We start from the raw sequence: 26586 nt of genomic DNA, 5'->3' as shown, positions 1-26586 counted from the left end.
TCGTCTTTCTTACTTGGAAAACAAAGACTTTAAATTTAATCTAAGTTTATAATTTTTTTAATTCACTTTTTATGTTAATTAACCGAAGGAGCTGATAAAATTGCAACTTTAAACTTTTATGTATTGTGAAAACTAGAGGGCGACACTAAACGCTTTAAAAAATTCCGTATACATATTATTTTTTCAAAATCTGATTTTTGCATCAAATGTCAGTACCTATTTATCGAAAATAATTTTTTATTTGATATCTTTAACAATTTAATCTCCCATGGCAACTTACTTAAATGCAAACGATTTTCGCAACTAGCCGGTTTTTAGAAATTATAGAACAAAAATTTGTTATAAATTCTACAGATTTCATCAAAAGCTAAATTTGTTACTTTGATTCCTTAGGTGTTTTCAATGTATGTATTTATTGAACAAATATTTTGTTTTCTAATGCTCGCAGTAATGAGGAAAAATGTTTTCATTCCTATCTAAATTGTATTTTTAATCTCAAATTTAAAATAAAATTTTCAATTAAACAAATCAGATTCGATTTTATTTTGTTCTTTTTTTTTAACTCTTTTTTAATTTTTATTAAAAGATAATCAATTAATTTTAATATAAATTTATGCAAGCTTTATTGTTTTTATTTATTTATTTATTTCAGTTGAAAATTTTTAGAAGATGGCTAGAATGATGATGGCCGAGAAAACTACACAGGATGTAAGCAAAATATTTTCATACGTTAAAAATTACTGCAAAAATTTTTTCTTATTTGTTTCACTACTTTAAAGCATTATTAAGTTTCGAAGTGCTTATTTCCTTAAAAAAAAGGGGGGAAATTTAATTTGAATTTTGTTCTAATTCAGAAGTTTTAAAACTTTTTTGTAGTGAAATGAAGAAATTCAATTTTTTTTCTTAGAATTTATTTCCATAGTAATATTAGTTTTTAAGCTACTTCAATTGTTACAGACCTTATACATTTGTATATACAACAGAGCTTGTATGTACCCCTTAGAAAGCAAAAACTTTTTTTCGATCTTTTAAATTACGTATCAAGCGAAAATTTGTCAAACAATTTGATATTTTAAAATATAAGTGATAAACTTCTATACCAATATAATCATTAAAGAAACTGATACGTTGAAATATTTAATTGAGGCATATCAGTAAGGAATTGTTATTTAAAAATAAAATAACAATTTCGAATAAATGTTTTTAAAAATTCCACTATTTAATTTAGTAGTGATTTCAGTTGATCTTTTCTCAATGGTGTAAATCCTAACATATATAATTCATTCTCTACAATTTTTGAAAACTTAATGCATAATTACAAAAAATATTTTTGTTTTATTTATTTTTAAAAAGGCAATTACTCTTTAAAAAATCAATTCTTCAAAATCTGTTTTTTTTTTAAAAAATAATTCGATTTATAAATTGCTCTATTTATTTGCAACATTTTAATAAATTGGTATAATTAAGCGGGGGCTGAGGGCATTGGATTAAATGTTTAATTTAATGATTTAGAGACGGAATTGACTATGCCGCCCCAAACTTAAATGGCATCTCATTATTTAATTCATAATGATCGAAAACATTTTGAGTTAAAATTTTGTTTCCTGTTAAAAACAAATAGATTTTTATTAATTGTAATTTATTTAATTTTTTATTTATTATTATTTACTTTTTTTTAATTTATTTTTTTAATCTTTTTTATTGATTTAATTATTTTATTTATAAATTTTTATTTATAAATTTTTATTTAATGCAAAATAAATTTTTTCATATTATGAACATTCGGCTCCACCCATGCTTGTAATGGATCGTCAATCCCCTCCTCACAAACTGCCGACTCAGTTCATTTCAGTATTGCATCGAACTCGCTCTTTTCATCGTAGTTTTGTTTATTAACTCAACTTTGATATCTTTTATACTTTAATATAATTATGTTAGAGGCTCGTTCTCACTCGCCAATCCTAGGAAATAGTTAGTGATGTTCTTTTCAGGTCGCTTCACCATAGAGTTCGATTTGCTCGTTCATATCTTGCCGGATATCTTGCCGCATTGACAAAACGGCAAGATATCCGACCTTGAAGTGGATTGATAATCGTTCACAAAAAGAGTAGCCTTTACTATTTATATACTATAAAACTAATTAGAAACTTAAACAAATTGTGAGAGTAAAGGGGTGCATACAATTATGATTTTAATGTGGTTAGTTTTTAGTTATATGATAAAATTCTAAAGGCCTTCAAGGTAAACTGCTTAATGACTCCAAAACTGTTTCGAAATTTAAACAAAATGAAAGGCAGTGGTCATCATATTATTACGTTAACACATTGTTGACCGGTGGTAAGTTAACTACTCTGACATAGTTTCTGTATAAAATTTCCGGTCAACAAAATGTTATGATATGACGCTATATTACCATAAAATTACGTTGCTGCAAAAAATTATAATCCTACTATTAGTTTTTACTAAACTTGCTGAACTCAGCAAAATATAAATAACGAAATAAACAAATAAAAATCTCTTAATTTTGACGCAAGCTAACTTAAAAACTTAAGCCTGCTTCACTAACGCTTTAAAAATAAAATAACCCCATAACATATTTCTAATATCATATCAATATTATTTTTCATATATATATATATTTTTTAAAAAGGATAATTTTTTAAAAAAAAATATGGAAATATTTAAAAGCTGAGAAAGGTAATTTTAGTCGAGAAATTTTTTTTAATTATATTGAATATCTACTACAGATATTGTGCTGCGTTCAGTTTTCCATCACTGTTCTTGAAACCGTCCTCAAATTTAGGATTACCTGTTTTGAGTGGTCTAAATCCCTTTATTGTACCTTGTAGAAAAGAAAAACGATCGATATCTAGATCTCGCGAATGACAAGGGATAAAAAGGAGGTAAAAACTTTTAATAGCTATCTAGACAAGTCAGGTATTGTTTCTACGCAATTTTTTTTATGCTGAATGGAATGAGATCAAACCCAAGTTGATAATAAAGTTCTGTACTTATACCTATTTACGCACCTAACATCTTAACATTACTACATAGACTTGTGATATATTGAATACTATAATCACTGTCTTACAAAAATGGAAGAGACACTTTCAGTTTTTGACATTTTCTTAAATTTCCTTAGAATTACATAAAAGATTATTTTATAACTTGAGAGGTGATTAAGCTATGCTATTTTCCATACTTAACAATGAATTTAAAAACTTTCAGGGCTTTAAGGGATCAGCAAAAAATTACGAACGAAAACAAGTGTATTTGAGCACCCTGTTCCAGAAAATATCGCAATAAGCTTGTAACATGCCTAAATTACTTTTGGTTGTGTTATTTGAAATGATTGCATGAAATTTCATAAGCTTATCTTAAATATTTAGGAAAATATGGGTATTTTTAATAAACTATTTTTTTTTCACTTTTTCTGTTATATCTTTAAAAATATCTATAAGAAAAAAAATCGTTTAAAATTGTGTAACATATGAGCATTTAAAGTAGTTCTATCATTTTAATAATTTTGTAGTGAATCGTAATTGAAAACTAATAAAAAAAGTCCGATTTGAATATCTTGAAAACGTGAAATGTTTCTAGCAATTAAGTAGTTACGCAACAGACATGCTCATCAGTTTAGTGAAGTATTAATTAACATTATCGCTATAACCTATGAAGTGAGTTTAAGACGAGGCAATTTGTTTGCCCTCAGTAACTTAAATACGTTATTTCTTTCTTTCTAATACTGTGTATATATCCATGCAAATGATAATTTTTTAGAAATTATTATATTTCATATATTTTTCGTTATAATTATTTTAGTGGAAGCAGGTTTTTCCTGACTTTACTACAATAGAAGGTTCTTGCCTGTTTATCAAAAAACTAATTGCAGTTTCTTTGTCTTCAATAACTTATGTCAGAGGAATTTTTCCTGAAAAAGCTTATGGCAATAAAGATTTGAGTGGTAAGCTTTGATTTTTAAATTAACAGCTGGTATTCTACTGTGTATTAGGATGAGATAATATTTAAAAAAATGACTTTTAAAAATTAATCATCTTCTCCGCACCCCTTTTTTTAGAAGAATAAATTTCCCCCTTTTTAGACTTCAAACCATTCCTCAAAACATATTGTTTCTATTTGATCTGCTTTCATCTAACATAGAATTTTCAAATTTTGTTAACTTTGGTGTGGCTATGAAGTAATATGTTTTTGGAAATTAAAATGCTTTCAAAATAAATATAATAAAGAATTCTTTCTACTCACTCCAACTAACAGTAAAAGCTATTATTAATTTCAAATACTTTTCACATTAATTTTTCTATTTATGTAAAAAAGGATTAGAACAATATAGCGATAATCTGCAATTTTTTCAAAGGTTTTAACTTCAAATTGTCCCTTGGTATTGTTTCCAGATAGTTATTTACTAGAATAACTTGTATAATGTAATTCTGTAGTGATTGTGAATGTTTTTTTTAATTTAACATTGATTTATGATTCTAAATGCTAATTCACAAGGACTGAATAAAAAGTTCAGAAAGATTAAGAATTATATTTTAACTGTGAGAATTCCCTTTGAAATCAGTAATAAATGTAAATAATCGTAATTAATATTTTACTTAAATAGAAAAAAATTAAGCATTTATCTCTCTGGCACCTAACTAAAAATATAATTACAGTAGCCTCTTAGTCTTAATAGATTCCTAACTTCTTAAGTGGAATTTCTGTTGTTACAATTATAAAAACATATTTTTTTATCCTAAATTTATTGTATAGATGAATTAATTATTGTAGCTTTGTACCGTTTTTTATTTTTTCAATTTGTTTTGATGCTATATTAGTTCGCGCATTCTGGTGTGGAATACACTTGTCAGCAAAGCTACTATCTTTTAACATAGTAGCTTGGTTATCTTTGCAAAATGGCTCTGACTCTGATATCAATTAAAACAAAATATACTTTTTATGTATTATAACTCATTAAAGTAAAGTTAGTTGAATTGTTAACATTCAAAATTTGTATATTTAGGAGTTAAGCTTAAAATATTAAATGAAGATTGCGGATTGAAATCTGTGCAAAAATTCATCAATTTAGTACGAAATTGTTATGATGCGGTTGAGAAAAAATACGTAAGTATATTGTTACATGCTTATCCTGAATTCTCTTTTTTAACTTTGAAGTTGCTTTCAATTAATGAGGTAAATTACAATTTTGCAATTACAATTAAAATTACAAACCTAATCAATAAATATAATAGAGATTCGATCATCGAAATTCTATGGTATTTTGTTTTGTTAGCGAAAAAGTTTGATTAAAGGGAACAATAAATTTTCTATAATAATTATACATTATTTCGTTAGACAATAGTTTCCTTTTCCTTACAAGTAATAAACGCAAATATATTTTATAACCGTCGTTGAAAAGCCGACCCAATTTTTAGGTTTAAAACTATTACTATTCAACTAGGTAGCCTTGTAATTTTGAGCCCAATCTAGAAGACAAGGGAACTCCTGGATCAAGTATTTTGGGAATATTTGCCTTCGTGGAGGACTTTTTGATGGAACTAACCCGCCTTTGAGTTAAAAGACGAGGAAGACCATGAGACCCTCCCACGAGTAGCCTGACGGTAAGGGGACTCTAACCCATGATTCGTCTACCACTGAGGATATTTCACGTCAGCACTGTGATCGGTGCAAGCCTGATGCGAAATTCGTATCGAGCAGCCCTTGGTGGGATTCGAATCCAGTTCACCTCATTGGAAGACGAACGCTCTATCCGAACCATCGCAGTTCAATGCAGTTAGTTATATGGAAATAATCTTGTTTTTTTTCTTCCTTTTTTTTCTTCTTCCCTAAAGAAACTGAGGTACCTACTGGTATATACAAAACTACCTGTCTCCTAGTCTTTCTAGAATTAAAACATTTTAAAAATACATTTTTCTGATAATCGCATTGATTTGCCAGTTTCAAGTTTTAATTGATTTATTCCTGCCTCCTGGCATTTTTCTAAGGACAGTTTTTTATATTATGATTTATGGATTTAAATATTTATGGGCATATTTTCACGATGTTCTGTTGTGAAATGCTATCAATAGTTGATTATTTTAAAGAGTTTGCAATTAGATGTAACCTTTTTATAAGTATTTTCAAAAAAAATTCATGATAATTAGTCAATGTTCAATGATAAAAGGCTTTGAGGAAACTACATTTGATTAAGTACTTAAACTTACTTAATTCTAATAATATTATATGATCCTTAATAAAAAGATTCATTAATGTTTGTAAACTATCTTTCCTATTCACAGTTGCAACAGTTATGCATTGGGGTAAGTAAAAACTTTTTTTTTAATTGTGTACGTTATTGGATTATATAAATCAATATTATTTACATCTATATTTCTTACTTAGATTGTTCCAGATCCGCAAAATAGAGAGGTAAATATTTTAAAATTTAATTTATAACTATCTTTCTTTTTTATAAAGATTATTACTTAAATATTTGTATTTTAGGAAATTTTAGAGCTTTACACTTTAGTATTTCGTTACAAGGATGATGAAAACTCTGTCACTTGGTATGAAGTTTACTTTATGACTTTAATAATCTAAAGTATTATTCTTTTTCACATATTAAGATCATAAATTGTAAGTTATTCTACAAGAATCAGCAAATAAAAAAGAAATTAAATGCCATAAAAGTGAAAAATGTATTTCAATTTTTAAAAATAAAACTTTTAGATGAATGCTTATAAAAAATAATAATTTTAACTTATAACAATGGTGATCTAATGATATAGTTCTAAGTTTCTGAATTATATTCCAGTAAACAAAAAAGACAGATATCGTTAGATTTTATAAGGCTGACAAATTCTTGAAATAATTTTTTTACTTTTTTTTTATTATTGTGATATGATTTTTTTTTTCTAAAATTAGTTAAGGTTGATGTATACTTTTTTGTTTACTTGTATTACAAACGACAGTATATAAGCGTATATTTAGTGTTTTAATCTACTAATATTTATGTAAAAGAATACATTTAACTGCTAATAATTAAAATTTAATAGCATAGTTCGAAGTTGCTTAATTAGTTTCCAGTTAATGGAAAAATTCCAGGTGTTACTAACTTTAACAAGGTACATGGTTCTTAAAATTTATAATTTTTAGTGTTCCTGTGATTTCCTTTTGCAAATTTTTAATTAATTGGTTAAAGTGCACTTTTTAGTTTTAATTACTTTAAAATTTAAATTTGAATTACTTTCAGATACAGATAAAATTATAAGTTTGTCTAGATATTATTAATAAAGTGATGCGGAAGTAACAATATTCTATGACTTTTTATAATTTGTTCTTAAACTTAGAATAATTTATACCGTTTTATGCCATGCTATTAGTAATATAAATTTATGAAATAAATTAAAATGAAATAAAATGCTGATAGTAATAAAATATATATGAATGAATCAACATGATTTCTTTATAGTAATGGAAAAAATCAGATGTCATCAAAAACCATTGATCCTGTAAAGCAAGCTACATTGCTAATGCTGAAAAATGCCGTCTCATTAAGTGACATGTTAGAACCTCTACCAAAGGACGCCTATTTAACAGTGAAACTACTTTATTATGATGATGGTGAGGCAAAGCTTTTTTTTACCATATTTTTCACTCCATTGTGTCGAAAAATTATTTAAATTAATTTTTCATGCATAAAATTCTAGAGTGGTGACTAACTTTTATTTTGAAAAATTAAAATGCTGCATATGAAGTAAAAATATTTATTTTTGAAGCAATACAATTTTATGAAATGCATTTCTTAATGCGGAAGAAACTAAAATATTTAACACATTTATTATAGCGTTGAAAATTATGAGTAATGTTTTATCTTATACTAGAAACATTATACGCAGATATCAGTTTAAAAAAATATGATAAATAATCATTAAGACCGATAACTTATTTGTGATCTTAACAATTTTTAGGCATCATTACACTGCTAAAAGCACTATAATGCATTTTTTTAAGAAAATATTTGCTACGTCTGAATATGTAGACGTATGACTCAAATGTAATTTTGTTGAATTGTACTAAAGTATTTTTAAATTATTATAATTTATTGAAAATAAATCTTTACAATTGTTGTACAGCTTGTTTTACAATAAAAGTTTGAGAATGAAGAAATAATAATAAGCAAAATTTCATTGATTACTCAAGCTTTTAAAAAAAATAAAAAAACAAACCACATTATATTAGGGAATTTCAAAACAAATATTGTAATCATTGTGATAATAGGAGAGATAGCGCCTCTTAACAATAGACTATTGCAAATATTTTTCTACGAAAGAAAGCACAAATCTCTATTTTAGAAACCTGGCAAATACGGCCTAAAAACTTAATGTAGTGACTGAAATTATTTCAGTGGCACAACTTTCTTTAAAAAATAGCATCTTTGGGATTAAAATTTCTATTATTTAATAGTTACACCTCCTGATTATGAGCCTGTAGGCTTTGGACCATGCCAAAATGAAAAATTTGGCTTTGTTGGAGAAACGATGAAGATACAAGTTGGCAAAATTGATACAGATGCTCATGGGTAATTATAATTCGCGTTATTAATTTTCTGAAGTTTACAAATTAAATATTCATTGGTATTTTTTCTAATAATTAAATATTACTATCATACTACAATTATCGAAAGCAAATGCATTCACCAAAATAGTCCGAAATTTATTTTAATTTGAAACTGTAGTACTCCAGGCATAATTGTTTTCTTTGCAAAATATATTTTCAGGTTTGCAATCAGTTTATCGCGAATTTTTCAAGTATCTTGCACTATATCGAACGTTTACTATTAATTTCGTATTGACCAGAATTGTACAAATATTGTGTTTCATTTATTATTCCCAATAGTTCTAAAAAGACTCTGTATGCTAAAAATAAAATGCAGTTTTATGAATATTTTTAAAAAGAAAAAATAAATAAATAAATAAAATGCAGATCAATATAATAATAAAATTTAAGATTTTTCTGAATTTTCTCTTAATTTTATTTGATTTTTGAAATTTAAATTCAGAATCTGCTCCAAAAAAATTTCGATCATTTATTAAAAACTTATCAATGGCCAATAATTTTAGAGCTGAAATTTCTAAATCAAATTTTACTATTAATTCGAATATGAAGTGTAATTTAAAGTTATTTTAACAATCAAGTTTCTGGAAAATAAAAAACAACGTGATTGATTAGATTTAAAAAGAACATAAGGAAATATAATTTTTTAATAGCATTTGTTTGAATCATTCACAATTCGTTTCGTCTAAGAGCGTGTAGATTTCATTTAAATTTGTTTTGTTATAACATTATATTGTATTGTCTTGTTATAACAATAACAAATTGAATTTCTTTGAAAAACTGTATGTTCCAAAAATATTTGTATAAAATATTCTGAGTCCTAGAAAAAGGAGGGATTTTGACCCACCAGAAGAATGCTTTAAAGATTTTAGATTTTTTACTCTGCTTTATTATTAAATAACATCAAACTTTCATTTGGTAAAATTATTTTTTGTTAAAACATATAAACATGCAAACTTATGAAAATATATACCTATAAGCAAGAATACACAAGTTCTAGATGCTTGGTAGCCACGGCGCCTTAAGTTTAACTAAATTTGTAAAATAGAAACTGAAAAATAAAAAAACTGTTACTCTACTTTTCATTCTATAACCCACAGGTTCCTAAAAATTAGCCCACAGCTCCTCGAAATTTGGCATTTTTGTAAGCCACTGTCTATAGATATATAAAATTAAATATAAGACGTATTAATTTATATAGTAATATAATAAATGTATTTATTTTTAATGAATATATAGGGATATAATAAAAAAAAAACAATTATATAGTGATATATTGAATGAATACAAATAAGATATTTTTCACCAAAACTTATTTTCTCTCTCTCTATTTTCTTTTCCTTTGAATTTTGATATGATACAGTTCGATTATAATCATTAGATAATAAATATAGCAGAAATTATTTTTTTAAATCTACTATAAAAGACTAAAAACTTTTTATGAGCATTATATACTTAATAGCACTCAGGTCAAACTTATTTTTCCCAACGTGTCTATACTGTTTTGTTTTTCTCATCTTCGAGGTAAATGTTTTTGCACCAAATTAAACGATATTAGCCAGGGGTCTGTCCAGACCAAATTTACTACCGTTTAGCGGTACCTTCACAAATTTAATTTTAGGAAAAACGGTAGACTTTTTCTTAAAATTTTACTTTTGTATTCTTTAAGAAATGATAAATCCATATTCTTGCCATATTTTTGTGTTGGATTTTTAAATATAATTTTTAATTTTTCACAAATTATGTCTAAATTTTCACAAAATAGGTACCTTTCAGAAAAACCTAGACAGACCCCTGTTAACATCTAAAATTATATAAAAAAAACAAAACAATTTTTTATATGGTAAATTCTTTTACTGGACAATTGTAATAATATATGTTTCAAAGTATTTAGAAACTAAACCATAGGAAAACCTCAAAAACACTTAAATTTCCATTTTATGACTGATGCAACTCTTTTAATGGTTTTATCGATTTCATTACGATTTTTATATCATATTCCTTATATTTTTTCCACAGCTTCAAATTCTACTTAAAAACAGCTTTAGGTCAAAGCATGTCGCAGAACTGTGATCAAAATTCTATGCTGAATACATCTCAATCAAGCCATTTGAATACAGTAATTTTTGTATACATATATTTCTATTCGTATAAACTCATAGATCATTCATTAACTGTAAAATAATAAGGTATTTTATTTGAAAGCAAATATGATTTAATTAAATTCATCCAGAGCCAATTTTACCACATAAATTATAAATACATTTAGTTGAATTTCTTATTCATAGTGACTTTAAATATATATCGGTTCACTTTACCTCTTTAAAATTTTATAATAATTATCGTCAGTTAACTTTAGAGAAAAATTATTTGAAGCAAATAATTACAGTTTATACTTATTATAAACTATATATATTACTTGATAAATAATTTTGCTACCAATATGTAAATAAATGAGTTAAATAATCGTGTTCTGTCAATTAAAAAAGAAACATCGTTAATAAAAATTGGTTTTAAATCTCAAGTTGATAGTCATTTTATAAGACTGCTTGATAAGCTTTCTGAAAGTAATAGTTAGAATTAACAATTTTTTTAACTTTAATAAGGAGACATAACTTACGGAGTAAATATTTCAACTGCGCATGCATAAAAATCGTATGTGTTGCAAAGAATTTTCATGCGTCCGTAACATTTAAATGTAGGTTTTAATAAGTATAAAGTATAAAATACTTGTCTCGAAATATATCGGCTAGTATATGTATAGTTTTTAAAGATTGAACAAGAACCATTCGTCTGTATATATATATTATTTATATATATATATATATATATATATATATATATATATATATATATATATATATATATATATATATATATATATATATATATATATATATATGGGCCATTCTCACAAAAACAGTCATTTTCATGTCCCCAGTATATTTTATGTTTGTTTTACAGCTTAGGAAAAAAAAAAATTCAGGGAAAGTGTCCTTCAGAATGTAGGCTAACAAAAGAATAAAAATAAAATTATCAATTTTTATTTATTTTTTATTTCAGGTAATTAAAATATACCAATATGTCATTCCCTCACTTGTCCCCACTGCTGATTTAAAAAAAGAAAAAAATTGTTTCTGAAATAAATTTTTTTTTTTTTACAAATTCGTTTTTTTTTATTTCAGAACACTGAAATATAGAATTCAGAAAATCAACTTTAAATTTAATTTCTGATAAAAATATTAACACAGCACTATTTTAAACTTTGTCCCCAGTGTTTCGCGTCATTCCCTCACAACAATGTTCTTATCACCTGCAATCTTCTTAGAATAAAAATATTTTAATAAAAACTTCAGAAGTTAACAACTGGCATCATAGAACAAAATTGCAGTATGTTTCCATCTTCAACTTAAAGAAGCTTTGCTGTGGAATAAATTTGAATGAATCAAACTAGGCAAAATTTTTTACATTTGTCATTCCCTCATGTCATTTTTTAGAGTAAAATAAAATACAACTTCATCGAGAAAGTGGATAATTATATGTTGCTTTCTTGTATGATTATAATTGTATGTGATTGACTTCAGAAATTAATTAGGCCTAACTGTAATTTTTAAATTTTATTGAATTCGTCATTCCCTCACTAGTGTATAAAGTGAGAGAATGACGCTGAAGGGAGGGAATGATTCAAGAAGAGTATATTATAAAAAAAATTTTTGTTCAATCGTGCCAGCCAATTTTATTTCCCAAACCTGTAAAAACTATTAAATATATAAGACTAAATTATAATAAATATTAGATATACTTAGTATGTTATCATTTTCAAACTTTAGGTAGATGTAACTTAGATAAAAACATGTATTAAAATAAAATATCATTCCCTCACTTTTTAAATAGTGAAAATAATTAATTTACTTATTAATTAATTTGAAAAATAAATTAAAAAATTAATAAATTAATTTATTAAATTCATTAATTTATTTATTAAATTAATTAATTAATTATTTATTATTATAAATTAATTAATTATAAACTAATTATTTAAAAAATTAATAAATTTAAATATTAAGTATAATTTATAGGATATATACTTTCTTTATAATGCCATTGCATATTTCTATTAATATAAAAAGTTTCAGAGCTTTACTTTTTTGGGATTTTATGAACTGAAAAATGACAGTTTTCGTGAGAATGATATATATATATTACGTATACGTAAATAATTGTCATAGCCATAACATTGCTTAAATATTTGTTTGCCAAAAGTGTAGATGTTGTTTTGTTAGAATTGCACAAATATATCTTTTTTTTTATTGTTATCATATTTTTATTATTACTCAAGATATTCCAAACTTTCCTCACTTTTTACTTATTCTATATTCTTATATCAATACTTCTTAACTTCCGTTATGGTGAATTCTATTGTAGTGAAGTCATAATTAAAAGTTAGTTTATTTTCTTACTCGTATATTTACTTTTTAAATAAGGACAACTATTATAAAAGAAAAGAATAATATATCCATGTGTACAGCGCGCAAAAAACGGGACATCCTAAATAACTTTTGATCTAATGATCGGATCTTCACGTTCCAGAATTTTATCTTAATGGTTCGAGGGGTAGATCTAAAATATGTTTATTAATTAATACAGACGATATTTAAGATACGAATTTAGACTTAACGCACTTTCTCTGAAAAAACATAATTTGGATTATGGCATAATAGACTCGGATTTCAGATCCCCAAAATATAGGGGGTAGCTTCAATCTGACACATATGATTCCTATAGTTTTTTCAGGAGAGTGATCCGAAGTTTGGATCCTTAATGTTAATTTTACTGCTTGCATATTTCGCCATATCTCAAGAATTTTTTAAGTGAATTGAAATACTTAAGCACGCAATTATTAAATTGACAGATTCTTAGATAATTCCATGCAAAAAATTTATTTTAGTAAATGCTTATTATATTTTATTAAACAATAATCTAAAATTTTTGAATTGTAAGGGATAAAAATTTTTAAAGTACGTAATTTTACATGGCAAAATAGAACATTTGAGAAAAATCGGAAAAATTTGAGAAAAGTCGCATATTTAAAATTGGTTTCTGAGAAATCCAATTTTAAATATGCGACTTTCTTAGAAATCGATTTCTCAGGAGCTATTCAACCGATTTTTCTTAAAGTTTGCATTTTGTCATATAAAATTACATACTTTAAAATTATGTAAAAATTGCATTCAAAATTTTTTCGACTAAACAATTTACAAAATTTTTTCGGCTAAACAACTTACAAAATTTTTTTGACTAAAAAAATAAATATTTACTAAAATTTATTTTTTGCACGGAATTATCTTTGGAAAAACGAAATCTTAAAATTGGGTGCAAAAATTTTTCAACTGGCTTAAAAAAGTTCTCGAGATATGGCGAAATACGCAAAAAGCAAAATTAACATTTAGGGGTCTAAACTTTGGATCGCTCTCCTGACCTAACTATGGGGACCATATTTCTCAGATTGCGGCTACTCACTATATTTTGGTAGGTCAGAAATCCAAATCAGTTGAAAAAAATGGTATGTTTATTCAGAAAAAGTACTATATTTCTAATTTTGTGCCTTAAAATATCGTCTGCACAAATTAATTTACATATTTGAGAATATCCCCTTGAATTATTGAGTCCTAAAACTTGAAGATCCAATCATTATATCAAAAGTTATTCAGGGTGATCCGTTGTTCCTTTTTTGGCGCACTGTGCATATATCCAAAATATCTTTTCAGGCAGAAAATGAAGAACCTGTTAATGCTCCTAAATTAATGCAATGTGGTAATTATTTTTAATGAAAATTGATTAAAATTTACTAATTATATTGATTTAGGTAATTAGTTTTTCTAAATTAGTAATACAGTTGTTAACTTTAATTTTTTTCTTTTGATATATAAGTATTTTTGAAAGTTTTCTTCCTTTATCGTTTTTAACTTTTTAAGTGATTATTTATGGCGGGTGAGCCCATAAATTTGTATTTAAACAATATTGAATATCGTCAAAAGAAAATGATTTAAAATTAAAATTAATAGCTTTGCATATTTATATATTGTAAAATCATTTTTAGTTTTAATGTTTGATTCTTTGTGAAATATTTAAGGTTTGTATATTTTTGTGATAAGGTTTAATTCTTTGTAAAATAAATCATCATTATATTTTGTTAATATGTGTGTTTAAATAAATTTAAAAATTGATTACATTATATCCTAATTTACCTTTAAATTACATTTTTTAAGCAATTACATTTTTCAAGAAGTTTATAAAAAAAAACTGCTGCTGAAAAAGAATTCATAACCTTGTAAATGATACGCAATCATGGATTGTTTTTCATTGCACATTAAGTTTTCAATGTTTGTAAGACGTGCAGCCTATTTAATTTTGTAAAATATATTATTGCTTTTATTATCTTATAGCTTGTTATTAAACTGAAATAAAAATATTAACTGAAATAATTATAAACAAAACTAAAAATTTAACAAATTCTTACTCATATTTCACCTTTTTTTTAATGTAATTTACAGGAAAAACAAGTACTGCTGAAAAAGAATCTATGCTTGAATGTCCTTGTAAATCCAAAACAGTAAAGAATAATTAATTAATTATATCTTTAAAATTATTTTTCGTGTATTTTTAAATATTAATCATTGATTTTTGTTGTAACATAGGACAATACGTCCAATACTATAACATGTTTGAGCTGCGGACGAAAACAGCACACTGTTTGCTATGCTATTCTAAATCTGGAAGATCCCCCCAATATATTTTACTGCGCTGACTGCATGCTTGATAATACTAATGATGACTCCAGCTTAGACTTGGTGTATACTCTTCCAAAAGAGGAAAGAGAGGTAGGAAAACAAATATAAATTTTATATTGTGAATAAATATTTGTATGAAGTGGTTTTCATCTATGGTGGCCACTTATAATTAGACTTAAGCGCTTGCTATTTTTAAATAGCAATAAAATTGAAATTTTTATATTTGGTATCAAGTACTTTTAAGTTTACTTTATATTTAATTAATTTAAATATTATTAGTTTAAATACTATTATTTAATTACTTAAATACATGTTTAAATACTATTTAAACATGTTTTGGCATTAATTGTTATTTATTTTAGTATGTGATGGGGAAAGTTCATGATGCCTAGGAAGTCTACTCTCACAAAAATAAATTTTATTATCAGTAGTCTAGGAAAATTCAAAATTTTTTGGTACTAAATCAGTTTTTCCCCCTGCATATTATGCAATGCAACATTATTTTGGTTTTATGTTTAATTTTACTAAAATATTGAGCATTAGCTACGGTATTTTTGGTGACTTGGTACTCGTGATTTGTAGATTGTCTATAATTAGGTTTATTTTCTTTCATTTTTAGGATTTTTGCATAATGAGAAGAGCATTAGTATTCTGCACTCTTTGTAAAGTAATAACATGTAGTAGCCTACAGAAGAAGATTCATTTCTCAAAACCAGTTGCTACTAAAACAATCGAGCGCTTACTATCAGAAGGATTCATTAAAAAGTATAAACTGAGACACATAGATGTATAACATATAATTATATATTAAACTATTAAAAGTGATTTTTTTTAGAATAATTTTATTATTATGTTGTTAAGAAATCTGCAACACTTATGGTTGCATTATTCTCGTTTATAGCAATAACGAATTCAATTTTATCCAAAGTCACTTAGAGCATATTGAGGAAAGTTTAAACTAAGAACACAAAAAAAAAAAAAAAAAACAGCAACACAAAATGAAAATTCATAAGAGTTGAAATTTTTGCAAGTGTTGCAGAAAAGTTTTAACAACCTTATATTTTTTAAATTTATTGGTATTCTTGTTAATTGCTCTAAATTTGTAGTTTTTATAGCAAAAAAAATCGTTATTTTATGAGTTAGAAAGATTTTGTAGTTTTGATTTCTTATTATACGATGATATTCCTACTTTTTCTATGCGCTATTATTAAAGAGTAATACTCATTTATGCATTTTTGTTATAAATTAATTGTAATAAATAAAAAATATTTTTAAGTCTGACAATCATTTCGCTACAGGTAAAATCTTCGAGTCAGAAAAAATACAAATAGGTATCAAAACACATAATATCTCCAATGTTAAAATCGTTTAGTTTTATTTTATTACCCAACTTGTTAGTAGCTTCATATTCTATTGACTTAAGAATTAAATATTTCGTATTTAAATTTAATAACTTTTATCATAAATTTTAGATCTGGCAGAAATAAATATACAGTTGATGAATACAGCATAAGAAATTTTGGATTCGAAAAATACTTTCCTGATAAGGACAAAGAAAATGTTGACACTGAAGTTTTGCACAATGATTACTCTCAGGTATATGAAGTATTAGAATATAAAAACATATTAATGAGTTTTTTAATCCATGCGAAAATTTCAAATATATAAATATATTTCACAATTCATACAACAGAACAGCAAAAAATTAAAATGAAATTAAAGCATATTTTACCACTAAAGCAATTAAAAGGTTTTGGGTGTATTGGAAAAGTAATTTAAAGTGTGATAATATATGCCTCAGGTTGTGTAAAGAGTTTCTGTACATTGGTGAGTTTTTCATGAATAATTTTATGTAACTTGTATGCGCTATTTTAATTTTTTTTAAAGTGTTATTTAATTTATCATTTTATTTTAAGATTAGTATAATAAATGTTAATTGATTGCTCAATTACCATTGTCCATATTTATGCAAAAAAAAATAAATTTGAAGTAATCAATATTTTGAATTACATAAATTAACATTATAAATTTCTTGATAAATCTTTAAAAATTTCAAAAATTCGGAGGCTTAGGTCCCTTTTACCTTTCCTCACAAAATCCCGTAGGAAAAATTTATCAGTTTTATACATTAAGCACTTCATGTTGCTAAGGTACTTTCATTGCTTGCTCACAGTCAAAAAAATTCATTAATGAAAACATTTTAAGGAAACAATATAAAGAAGACTATATGGAAAACTTCCTGCCTAATTCTGGCCAACATTACAACGATCCTGATATGAGAAGTACTCAATGGATAACACTGGGAAATAATTGTTTTAGTTTCTGATGCATCAGACTTCTGAACGAATCTTAGACATTTTAGCGCTACTGATTTGAAATTTGAAATAGGTTTCTTTTTACAAGCTGCATTTTAATATTATATCCCTAAACCAGGATTTTTTAAAAATTCACTAGAGTCAATACTAAGTTTTCCCACTTCTCTACTGCTTAGAGCTTAGGAAGAAGGGGATAATACATTTAAGTTTATTATGCTATACATTAAGGTCATATATTTTTGTTTAAGTGTTATTTTCAAATGATCAGACAATTGTATATTTATGTATCTATACTTTCTTTAAAAAATTTGTGTTTAAACGTTTAAAAATATAAGAAATTAATAGAAGAGAGATAAAAACAATTTAAAATTTTAACTATTATAAGCTTCTTTAACGAGTGAAAATACTTTTCATTAATTTTTTTCTTGTGTAACACATTCTGTACTCAAAAAATGAATTTTTTTAAGTACAGATGATAATTTTCCAAATCCAGATAATCATTTAATTATTTAGGTTTAACATATTGGCTAAAAGTTCTTGTATGAAACGGCAATATTTGTCAATATTGTTAACAAAATATTCTTTCTTTTCGTAGAAAACATTGATTTGAAAGGGAGGAAAATTAAGGTAGACTGGAAAACAATTACAAGGGCCAGCGCGCAGTCTCTTAGTGTTTTCTAAAAATATTATTTTGCGTGTTTTAAATTTAAGCCATGTCATTTTATAACTTTAGCAACTCAGATTAAATCATAGTTCAGTATTTTTTTAGATAAACTATTGATAAATTTTAGTTATTTGTCTGTTGAAATTATAATTTAGCAATTTGGAAATTTTCATTTACAATATGTTAATTTTATGTAAGATTGTTAAAAAAAAATTTTAAATTAAGAAATTTTAAATTGCATTTTGCTGTAAATTTCGAAAAATTTTCTTACAAAAGTTGTCAGCTAATGAATATTATATGCTAATCTCTTTTTTTTTTTTTGGAAGACTGAATTTGATGATGTTGTTAATGACTGCGGAAATGGAAGTGACGAAATAACGTCAATCTATGACACTGAAGAGTACAGTCAGACAGACGTTATCGAAAATTCCATTAATCAGGTAACACAAATTTTATCAAAATGCGTTTTGAATAAATATTAAACATTAATGAATGTCAAATATTTAATTATGTTTAAATCAATAGAAATATTTATTAAATGACTATTTTATTATACTACATTCTAATTAAACAGTAAAATGATAAACTGTTTCAATCAACTCTTTTGCATTTAGCAAGTATTAACAATTTGACATTTCATCAATAAATGCAATATCATTTTATTAAAATTTTATTTTTTAGTTTCAATCCTTCTCCCAAATGATGTTCCTTTTAACCAATTATTTCCACAGTCTCTGTATTTTTCTGAGGATTAAAAAATACACTATCAGCTCACATGATTTTAATTATTTATCTATTATTTTTAAGGGAAAAGAAATAAATTCGATAGTATTCTTATTTTTTAATTTTATCAACTTGTACAGGCATGTTAAAGTTCAACCCATTAGTAGTTATTGCAATTATTTATTTAAAAATATTTTTTTCATGTGGCTCTCTACAATTTTATATTTTGATGGCTCTCTACAATTTTATCTTTTGCTTGCTAACCAAACTTAATGATTTTTTGACAATTTCAAATTTAAAAAGGTTTTAACTAAAATTTTTTTCCTGGTTGATTCTATAACATTAAAAAATTTTGATAAACAGAATACTATTCGCAAATTGTGATTTGAACTTAAATTGATTTGATAAGAAACGTCACTATTATTTTTTTCTATTAGGTGCAAGCTATGAATCTTGGTAATGATTTCGTAAGTGAAAAGCCTATTCGCCTTTCCCAAGAGCGTAAACCTTTTTCGGTTTGTATATGATACGTTTATGAAACTTATTTACTTATTTTTATCACTTTACTATATTTTACTGGAGCTTTGAGTTAAAAAATATTCTGGCAGTTTCAAACAACATTTAAAAACATATTTTCTTTTATTAGGAGCAGGCTATGAGTATGGCCAATGATTTAAATGAGGAAAAATTTCATCGCTTCTCCCAAGAGCACAAAACTTCCTTGGTTTGTACATAATATATTGCGGTATTAAAGTTTATTTAATTATACTAAGCTGCAAGAAAAAAATGTTTCGTTTCTTGGCAAAATTTCTGCGGATTCTTAGGCAAAACAACCTCCTGAATCCGAACATGACTCCCATTTTCCTAAATCACCAACTATTTTTCAGGAATGCTTCTCCCCTTGTTTATCACTTTTCCATCGTTCTGCATCTTTAAATTTGATTTAGAGGAAGAGAAAGAATTTTAACTAGCAAATATTCTTCTAAAGGAGTTGGAGAGATTAAATGCTTTAAAACATGAGCAGTTGTAAGAATGAAGGAGTTTCTAGGGACATTTTCCCCCTTTAGATGTAAAAGACGTCATTAAAAGTAACGTTTTTTTTTTTTTTTTTTTTTTTTTGAAAATTTTTCTAATATTTTTTCTTTCTGCCTCTCTTTTTCTTCCTCAAAATCTCCTATATACTATAACAATTTAGTCGCAATTTTCGCTAAAAGCAGGAAAGTGAAGAGAAATCAAAATGTTCTTAATAGAATATATTCCAATCTTTCCGTCGAGAGGTTCAGGACAAGAGATAATTTTACCTTAAATTAAAAAAAATAATCATTAAAAAATTTTTGTAGATAGTTTACTTATTTCTACATATTCCTGCTAATTTTTCCGTTACAAGTTATTAATATACAAAAGTGGGTAGTGGGAATTCACCAAGCTATGATAAGAAAATTCGGAAGACTTACTGTTCAAGGACTTCTTCACATACACCTTAACCATTTTTTGCCAAAATTGTAACTATATATTTTAATTTTTGAAGATGTTTGAAATGGGAAAAGTAGAATTAAAAGCTGGAATATATTGAAAATAAGTTAATTTACTTCTGCTTGATCTAAAGCTTTATTATTGCCTGAATATTATGAATAATTGTTATATAGGAAATAAATTAAGTTCGAATCTGGTTATAATCATTTATAAAATTATATGTCTTGCGAATTTATGATTTTTTATTTTCAATTTAGTTTCGGGTTTTAACAAGAAGTTTCAGAACCTAGATACCTATTTAGTATAAAATATATTTAATCGCAATAGTTTTTATGTAGTTAAATACAGAAACTATAGAAAGTTCAGTCAAATTTTACTGCGCTAACGCAATGATATAGTATTAAAAACTGTTTTGAGTTCAATTTTCGGAAACTAAAGTACTAGAAATTAATTGAAATAATTACAAATAAAGAACATTTCAAATTGTAGAAATATGCATAAAGGTGTTAGCATGCCTGACTCTACCCAAAGGAAATAGGGAATGTATTTACTTCATTCAAAAAATTATAAAATACATTGAACACTATACATCAAAATAATATTTTTATAAATGAAAAATAACAACGTTATATAATCTAAATAACTATCCTTAAATTATATACATTTTTCCCTATTTTAAATTTATTCATTATTTATAAAATTTCGTAAATTAATTAAAAGTAGTAAGACAAAATATGAATAAGCACTACAAGCAAGGAGATTAGAACTTACAAAAAATTTCCGGGACATACAATACAGAGAAAATGTTTAAAGGTCAGCGGCAATTTATAAAATGGCTGTAAGAAGAAAATGTTTAAGTTACATGAAAAAGTAAAACAAAGGGAAGAGCGATTAAATAAGAAGAAAGCCTCATATTGAACACAAACGCAAAATATATTAAAGTTATGTAGGTGTTAAAAGGTTGGTAAAGTTCATATAGTCAAAATAGAGTTCGTATTATTTTTTTCCAACTTGTTTGGCAATGTCTTGGAATGTTATAATTTGTCCGTGTTTCGTTTCGCAATTATAATTTTCCGTGATATCTTATTATAATTTTTATGTATTTTTTCTAGATGTTTAAATTTTTGGAAGCATTTTTATTTTTTACAATAAATGAACAAATTTTATTTTTCGAATTGTTATGACATTAATTGATATTTATGACATTTTATTTTTCCAATTAAAAATAAATAACAAAATTTTTATAGGTTAGATCTTCTGTCGCAAATCGATCATCTCAGAAAAGAAAGCTCTCCACTTCTGAATCAGTGAGAAGATTTCTATTATTATTATTTTAATTTTAATATTAAACTAATTCTAAAGCAAAAAAGTACATATCTAAGAAAAGGAGTTGATAAGTTGAAGATATTGTATTAATAAAAGGGATAGAAAATAAATTATAAGGATAATATTTACAAATAAAAATTTTTTTTTGAGCAATCTAGAATTCCTAACGTAGTTTAGAAAGCAACGACATACGGATCACAGTCTGTAGCCATCTGAGAGATAACATTTATGGAAAAGAAAAAAATAGTAAGAATTTCGCAAAAATTAACCAAGAGTGCTTCTTGTAGCAGAATCAAAGTATAATAAAGATGTACTCTTTTATCTTGCTTTTAAATTAAGTCGTGATATTTAAAAGAACCAATCATAAGCAAAACGGCTGAATATCCATATATTACGTGAAATTAGCTTTTGAAAGACTATGAAATAGGAAATTTTACAATGTTTTTTTATTGTATGTCAAAAGTTTAATAATTTTCTGACAGTTTTCCAGTGAAGAAGTAATTTATAACAAAATATTTTTAAAACAATTTTAATTGTTAGTAAATATTGTTATTCCTTCACAATCATGAATTATTTTTAATAGTAAACAGTTCTCTAAAGCTGGAGTGAAACACAAACAGCTAATTCATACATATCTGATAAGGTCAGACAACTAACTACTCACTTTGAATAGAATTCGAAGTAAATTGTTTTTGCAAGTTTATATTTCTTAGTGACAGGAATAAACATAAATTATTAAAAAATTCAACTTATAACTTCAAAAATTATTTTTCAAACTAAAAGTGCCAATTTTAACGATTTAATTTGTTAACTAAGCCAATGTAGCTCCAATTTTTTTCAGTAATTCAATTTTTCCAAAGTTTCCAATTTTTTTCAAATAGTTTCAAATAGAAAACCTCTTTTCAAAAATTATTCAATAGTTTTTCCAAATAGTTTTAAATAGTTTTTTTTCAAATAGCAATGAACACAATGCATTGTAAATCAAAAATTCTATAATATTGTAACAAATTTTAAAATTAAAACCTACGTTTAATTCACTTAAAGATTTAGAATAAAGAAAAAAAAACAGCACTTCTTGGAAACTAGCATCTCTTAAAAATTGTTCTGTGAATTTAATGACTTAATTTTGTTTTTTTTCCAGCTTTTGACTCCTGATAAATCAGAAGAACTTTTTCAATCATCCGCTTCGTACAGAGTTAAAAGAGTAAGAAAAGCAAAACGCTTCATAGAGTGAAAGTCATAGGCTGAAAATTTGTCAACGTTTATAAAATTTGTTATTTTCTCCGAGCTACAATATCTGTCTCTTAGTTTGTTGCAAAAAAGATTCATTTATTTGCATTTAATTTATTGTATTCATCAGCACATTTAATAAAAGTTAAGTAGTACAACAAGAAAGCTATTGCTTTTATTTAATCATATGTATTCATATCATTAACATATTTATTCATGATATTTATATGTTGTTTCGTCAGGTTCATTGGGAGTTTTAATCAAACACTTATTATGTAATAGCAATATTTCCCTTACTACATAACCTAAGAAAAATGTCTGCTTTTATACTGCTTTACAATGTTAGTAGCCGCCTGTAAGCGACCAGCTAGTTTGCGTACATGAACTCATTTAAACTTAGCATTAAGACTTCCATCGCCATTCTACACTGTCTTCCGCCTTCACGAAATCACCGCTTCGGGGTTCCACATTGATTCCTCTGCATTCGTCCGCATTGCTTCGAATCTATGGCATTGGTATTTCTAAAAAAAATTTAAAGAACCAAGTAACAGTTGTACAGGCTTGCAGCTTCCTCTATATGGGTCATTCTCACGAAAACTGTCATTTTTCAGTTCATAAAATCCCAAAAAAGTAAAGTGAATAAAAAGCTCTGAAACTTTTTATATTAATAGAATTATGTAATGGCATTATAAAGGAAGTATATTTTCTATAAATTATACTTAATATTTAAATTAATTAATTTTTTAAATAATTAATTTACAATTAATTAATTTTTAATAATTAATTAATTAATTTAATAAATAAATTAATTTAATAAATTTATTTATAAATTTTTTAATTTATTTTTCAGATTAATTAATAAGTAAATTAATTATTTTCACTATTTAAAAAGTGAGGGAATGACACTAATAGTGAGGGAATGATATTTTATTTTAATACATGTTTTTATCTAAGTTACATCTACCTAAAGTTTAAAAATGATAACATACTAAGTATATCTAATATTTATTATAATTTAGTCTTGTATATTTAATAGTTTTTACCGGTTTGGGAAATAAAATTGGCTGGCACGATTGAACAAAAAAAAAATTTGATAACATATTCATCTTGAATCATTCCCTCACTTCAGCGTCATTCCCTCGCTTTATACACTAGTGAGGGAATGACGAATTCAATAAAATTTAAAAATAACAGTTAGGCTTAATTAATTTCTGAAGTCAATCACATACAATTATATTCATACAAGAAAGCAACATATAATTATCCACTTTCTCGATGAAGTTGTATTTTATTTTACTCTAAAAAATGACATGAGGGAATGACAAATGTAAAAAATTTTACCTGGTTTGATTCATTTAAATTTATTCCACAGCAAAGCTTCTTTAAGTTGAAAATGGAAACATACTGCAATTTTGTTCTATGATGCCAGTTGTTAACTTCTGAAGTTTTTATTAAAATATTTTTATTCTAAGAAGATTGCAGGTGATAAGAACATTGTTGTGAGGGAATGACGCGAAACACTGGGGACAAAGTTTAAAATAGTGCTGTGTTAATATTTTTATCAGAAATTAAATTTAAAATTGATTTTCTGAATTCTATATTTCAATATTCTGAAATAAAAAACACGAATTTGTAAAAAAAAAAAATTTTTTTCAGAAACAATTTTTTTCTCTTTTTAAATCAGCAGTGGGGACAAGTGAGGGAATGACATATTGGCATATTTTAATTACCTAAAATAAATAAAAAATAAAAATTGATAATTTTATTTTTATTCTTTTGTTAGCTTGCATTCTGAAGGACACTTTCCCTGAATTTTTTTTTTCGTAAGCTGTAAAACAAACATAAAATATACTGGGGACATGAAAAGGACTGTTTTTGTGAGAATGACCCATATATATTCGCTATCGCATATACGAACTCACCACTTTAGGTCTCTACATTAACCCCACTGCCTTCTGAAGTATTTATTGAATTTGAGTTGATACTCTTTTTATGAAGAGAAAGTAGTGCTAGTTTGGTTTAAAAGAATTTTAATTTCTGCAAAAGTGTTCTTCGCTTTAATATTTACATTAATTAGAGTTAACCCCAGAAGCAAAGTAAGCGTGACTAAATTTTATGTAGCCTTATAATATTGTCTTTAAGTTAAAACAGTATATAATTTATTTAATATTAGTGATTTAAGTAAAAATATCATCAACAATACTGATAAGCTATTATTTGAACTGAAAAACTTATGAAATAAATTGCATACATGCTATAGTTATAAAGTAAAAAAACGATTTAACAAAAGGAAAAAAAAACTTACCCAATTTGAATTGTTTGAACAAAAAAAGAAGACAGAAAGTTTTATAATTAAAAGCGAATTTATATCAATTATTATTATTTTATTTAAAATTTCAAAGTTGCATAATTTAAACTATTATTTAAAATTAAAAAAAAATTCTTTCACACGTAGAAGCATAAAACTTCAACGAAAATTCAAACTATTATTTTGTGAATATCTCGCTAGAACTATAGGACAACTATAATATATGTTGTAGCATACATTTGTTGCGAGTTTACAATGCCTATAAGCTTGTTATAAAAAAATAGAGCTAACAGATGTGCTTTTTTGCTACACGAAAAAAAAAGTTGCCATAATGTTTTTAATGCAAAAACGCAAATTTTGATGACGAATTTGCTAATGCAAATACAAATGATGTATAACATTTACGAGAGAAAAAAAAACTCTGAAGCAACTGTATAACAAAAGAAATCGATATATTAAGAACGGCTTTTTGTACGAAAAATAAGCCTAGTCTTCGTGACCAAAGGTTGTCATTAAATTAGTTTCGAATATTATTGGTTCTTTATTATTGAGTGATATGCATTCAAAATTATGCCTTTAAGTGATGTGAAAATTAGTAGATATAGAAAGCTGTCGATTAAATATAAAATAGATTCAAGTGAATAGAATAAAAGATGTCCCCTATAATAAAAGGATATATTTTTAAATTATTATAGGATGGCGAACTAAACTAAATGACAATAAAATTTATAAATTAAACTTACATTTTCTTGTTCTTCCATGTATTTAATACGAAGAATGTTTAAGGTTTAAAATAAAATGTACTTATCAATTGTTTCAAAAAATGGACAGTGACTAAACTTGAAAGTCCCAAGTTTTGGCCTGGACCCATATGCACACTACACCTTGTGTAGAATATTTCTCAGAAAGTATTTTTGTTAAAGAATTTTAAACCACAATTATATGAAATGAAATAAATATATGTAGCCTCTGAATAAACTACATAATTTCTTAATGTTCTATGCCTGAAAAATGTTTTTAACTAAGTCGCAAGTTTATTAAGAGAACTACGGGACTTAATTTTTTTTTCCTCACTGTTTAACATAAAGCTGCATTTTTATGGTGTTATGCACGCCTGCTTAAAAAAAAAGAAAGTTTTTT

General features: G+C 25.5%; 1 protein-coding gene and 1 long non-coding RNA gene across 4 annotated transcripts in view; one reads left to right on the top strand and one right to left on the bottom strand.

Moving 5' to 3' along the window:
- LOC107454720 (uncharacterized) overlaps positions 1-26586 on the bottom strand; it is a 57305-nt gene that overhangs the window by 9862 nt on the left and 20857 nt on the right. The gene's annotated exons all lie outside the window — the stretch shown is intronic.
- On the top strand, positions 274-23303 carry LOC107454714 (uncharacterized). 3 transcript variants are annotated; one of them, XM_016071989.5, is made up of 20 exons: positions 276-404; positions 653-708; positions 3823-3964; positions 5024-5124; positions 6300-6320; positions 6403-6429; positions 6505-6566; positions 7472-7623; positions 8467-8581; positions 10636-10735; positions 14385-14430; positions 15171-15229; positions 15315-15497; positions 16027-16172; positions 16880-17003; positions 18713-18826; positions 19547-19624; positions 19756-19833; positions 21830-21889; positions 23050-23303. In XM_016071989.5, exons 2-20 carry the CDS (start codon positions 670-672, stop codon positions 23140-23142), a joined length of 1740 nt encoding a protein of 579 aa, XP_015927475.1. In that variant the 5' UTR covers positions 276-404; positions 653-669; the 3' UTR covers positions 23143-23303. The 3 variants fall into 3 exon arrangements, with proteins under 3 accessions (XP_087017283.1, XP_015927475.1, XP_042900771.1); XM_087161157.1 differs by lacking the exon at positions 19756-19833 and having other exon boundaries at positions 274-404; positions 23050-23295; XM_043044837.3 differs by lacking the exon at positions 6300-6320.

This window comes from Parasteatoda tepidariorum, chromosome 4 (genome assembly GCF_982258835.1).
Source record: "Parasteatoda tepidariorum strain Cologne lab strain chromosome 4, Ptep-v5.0, whole genome shotgun sequence".
Taxonomy (NCBI): Eukaryota; Metazoa; Arthropoda; class Arachnida; order Araneae; family Theridiidae; genus Parasteatoda; species Parasteatoda tepidariorum.
This window is presented reverse-complemented; position numbering and strand designations above follow the sequence as displayed.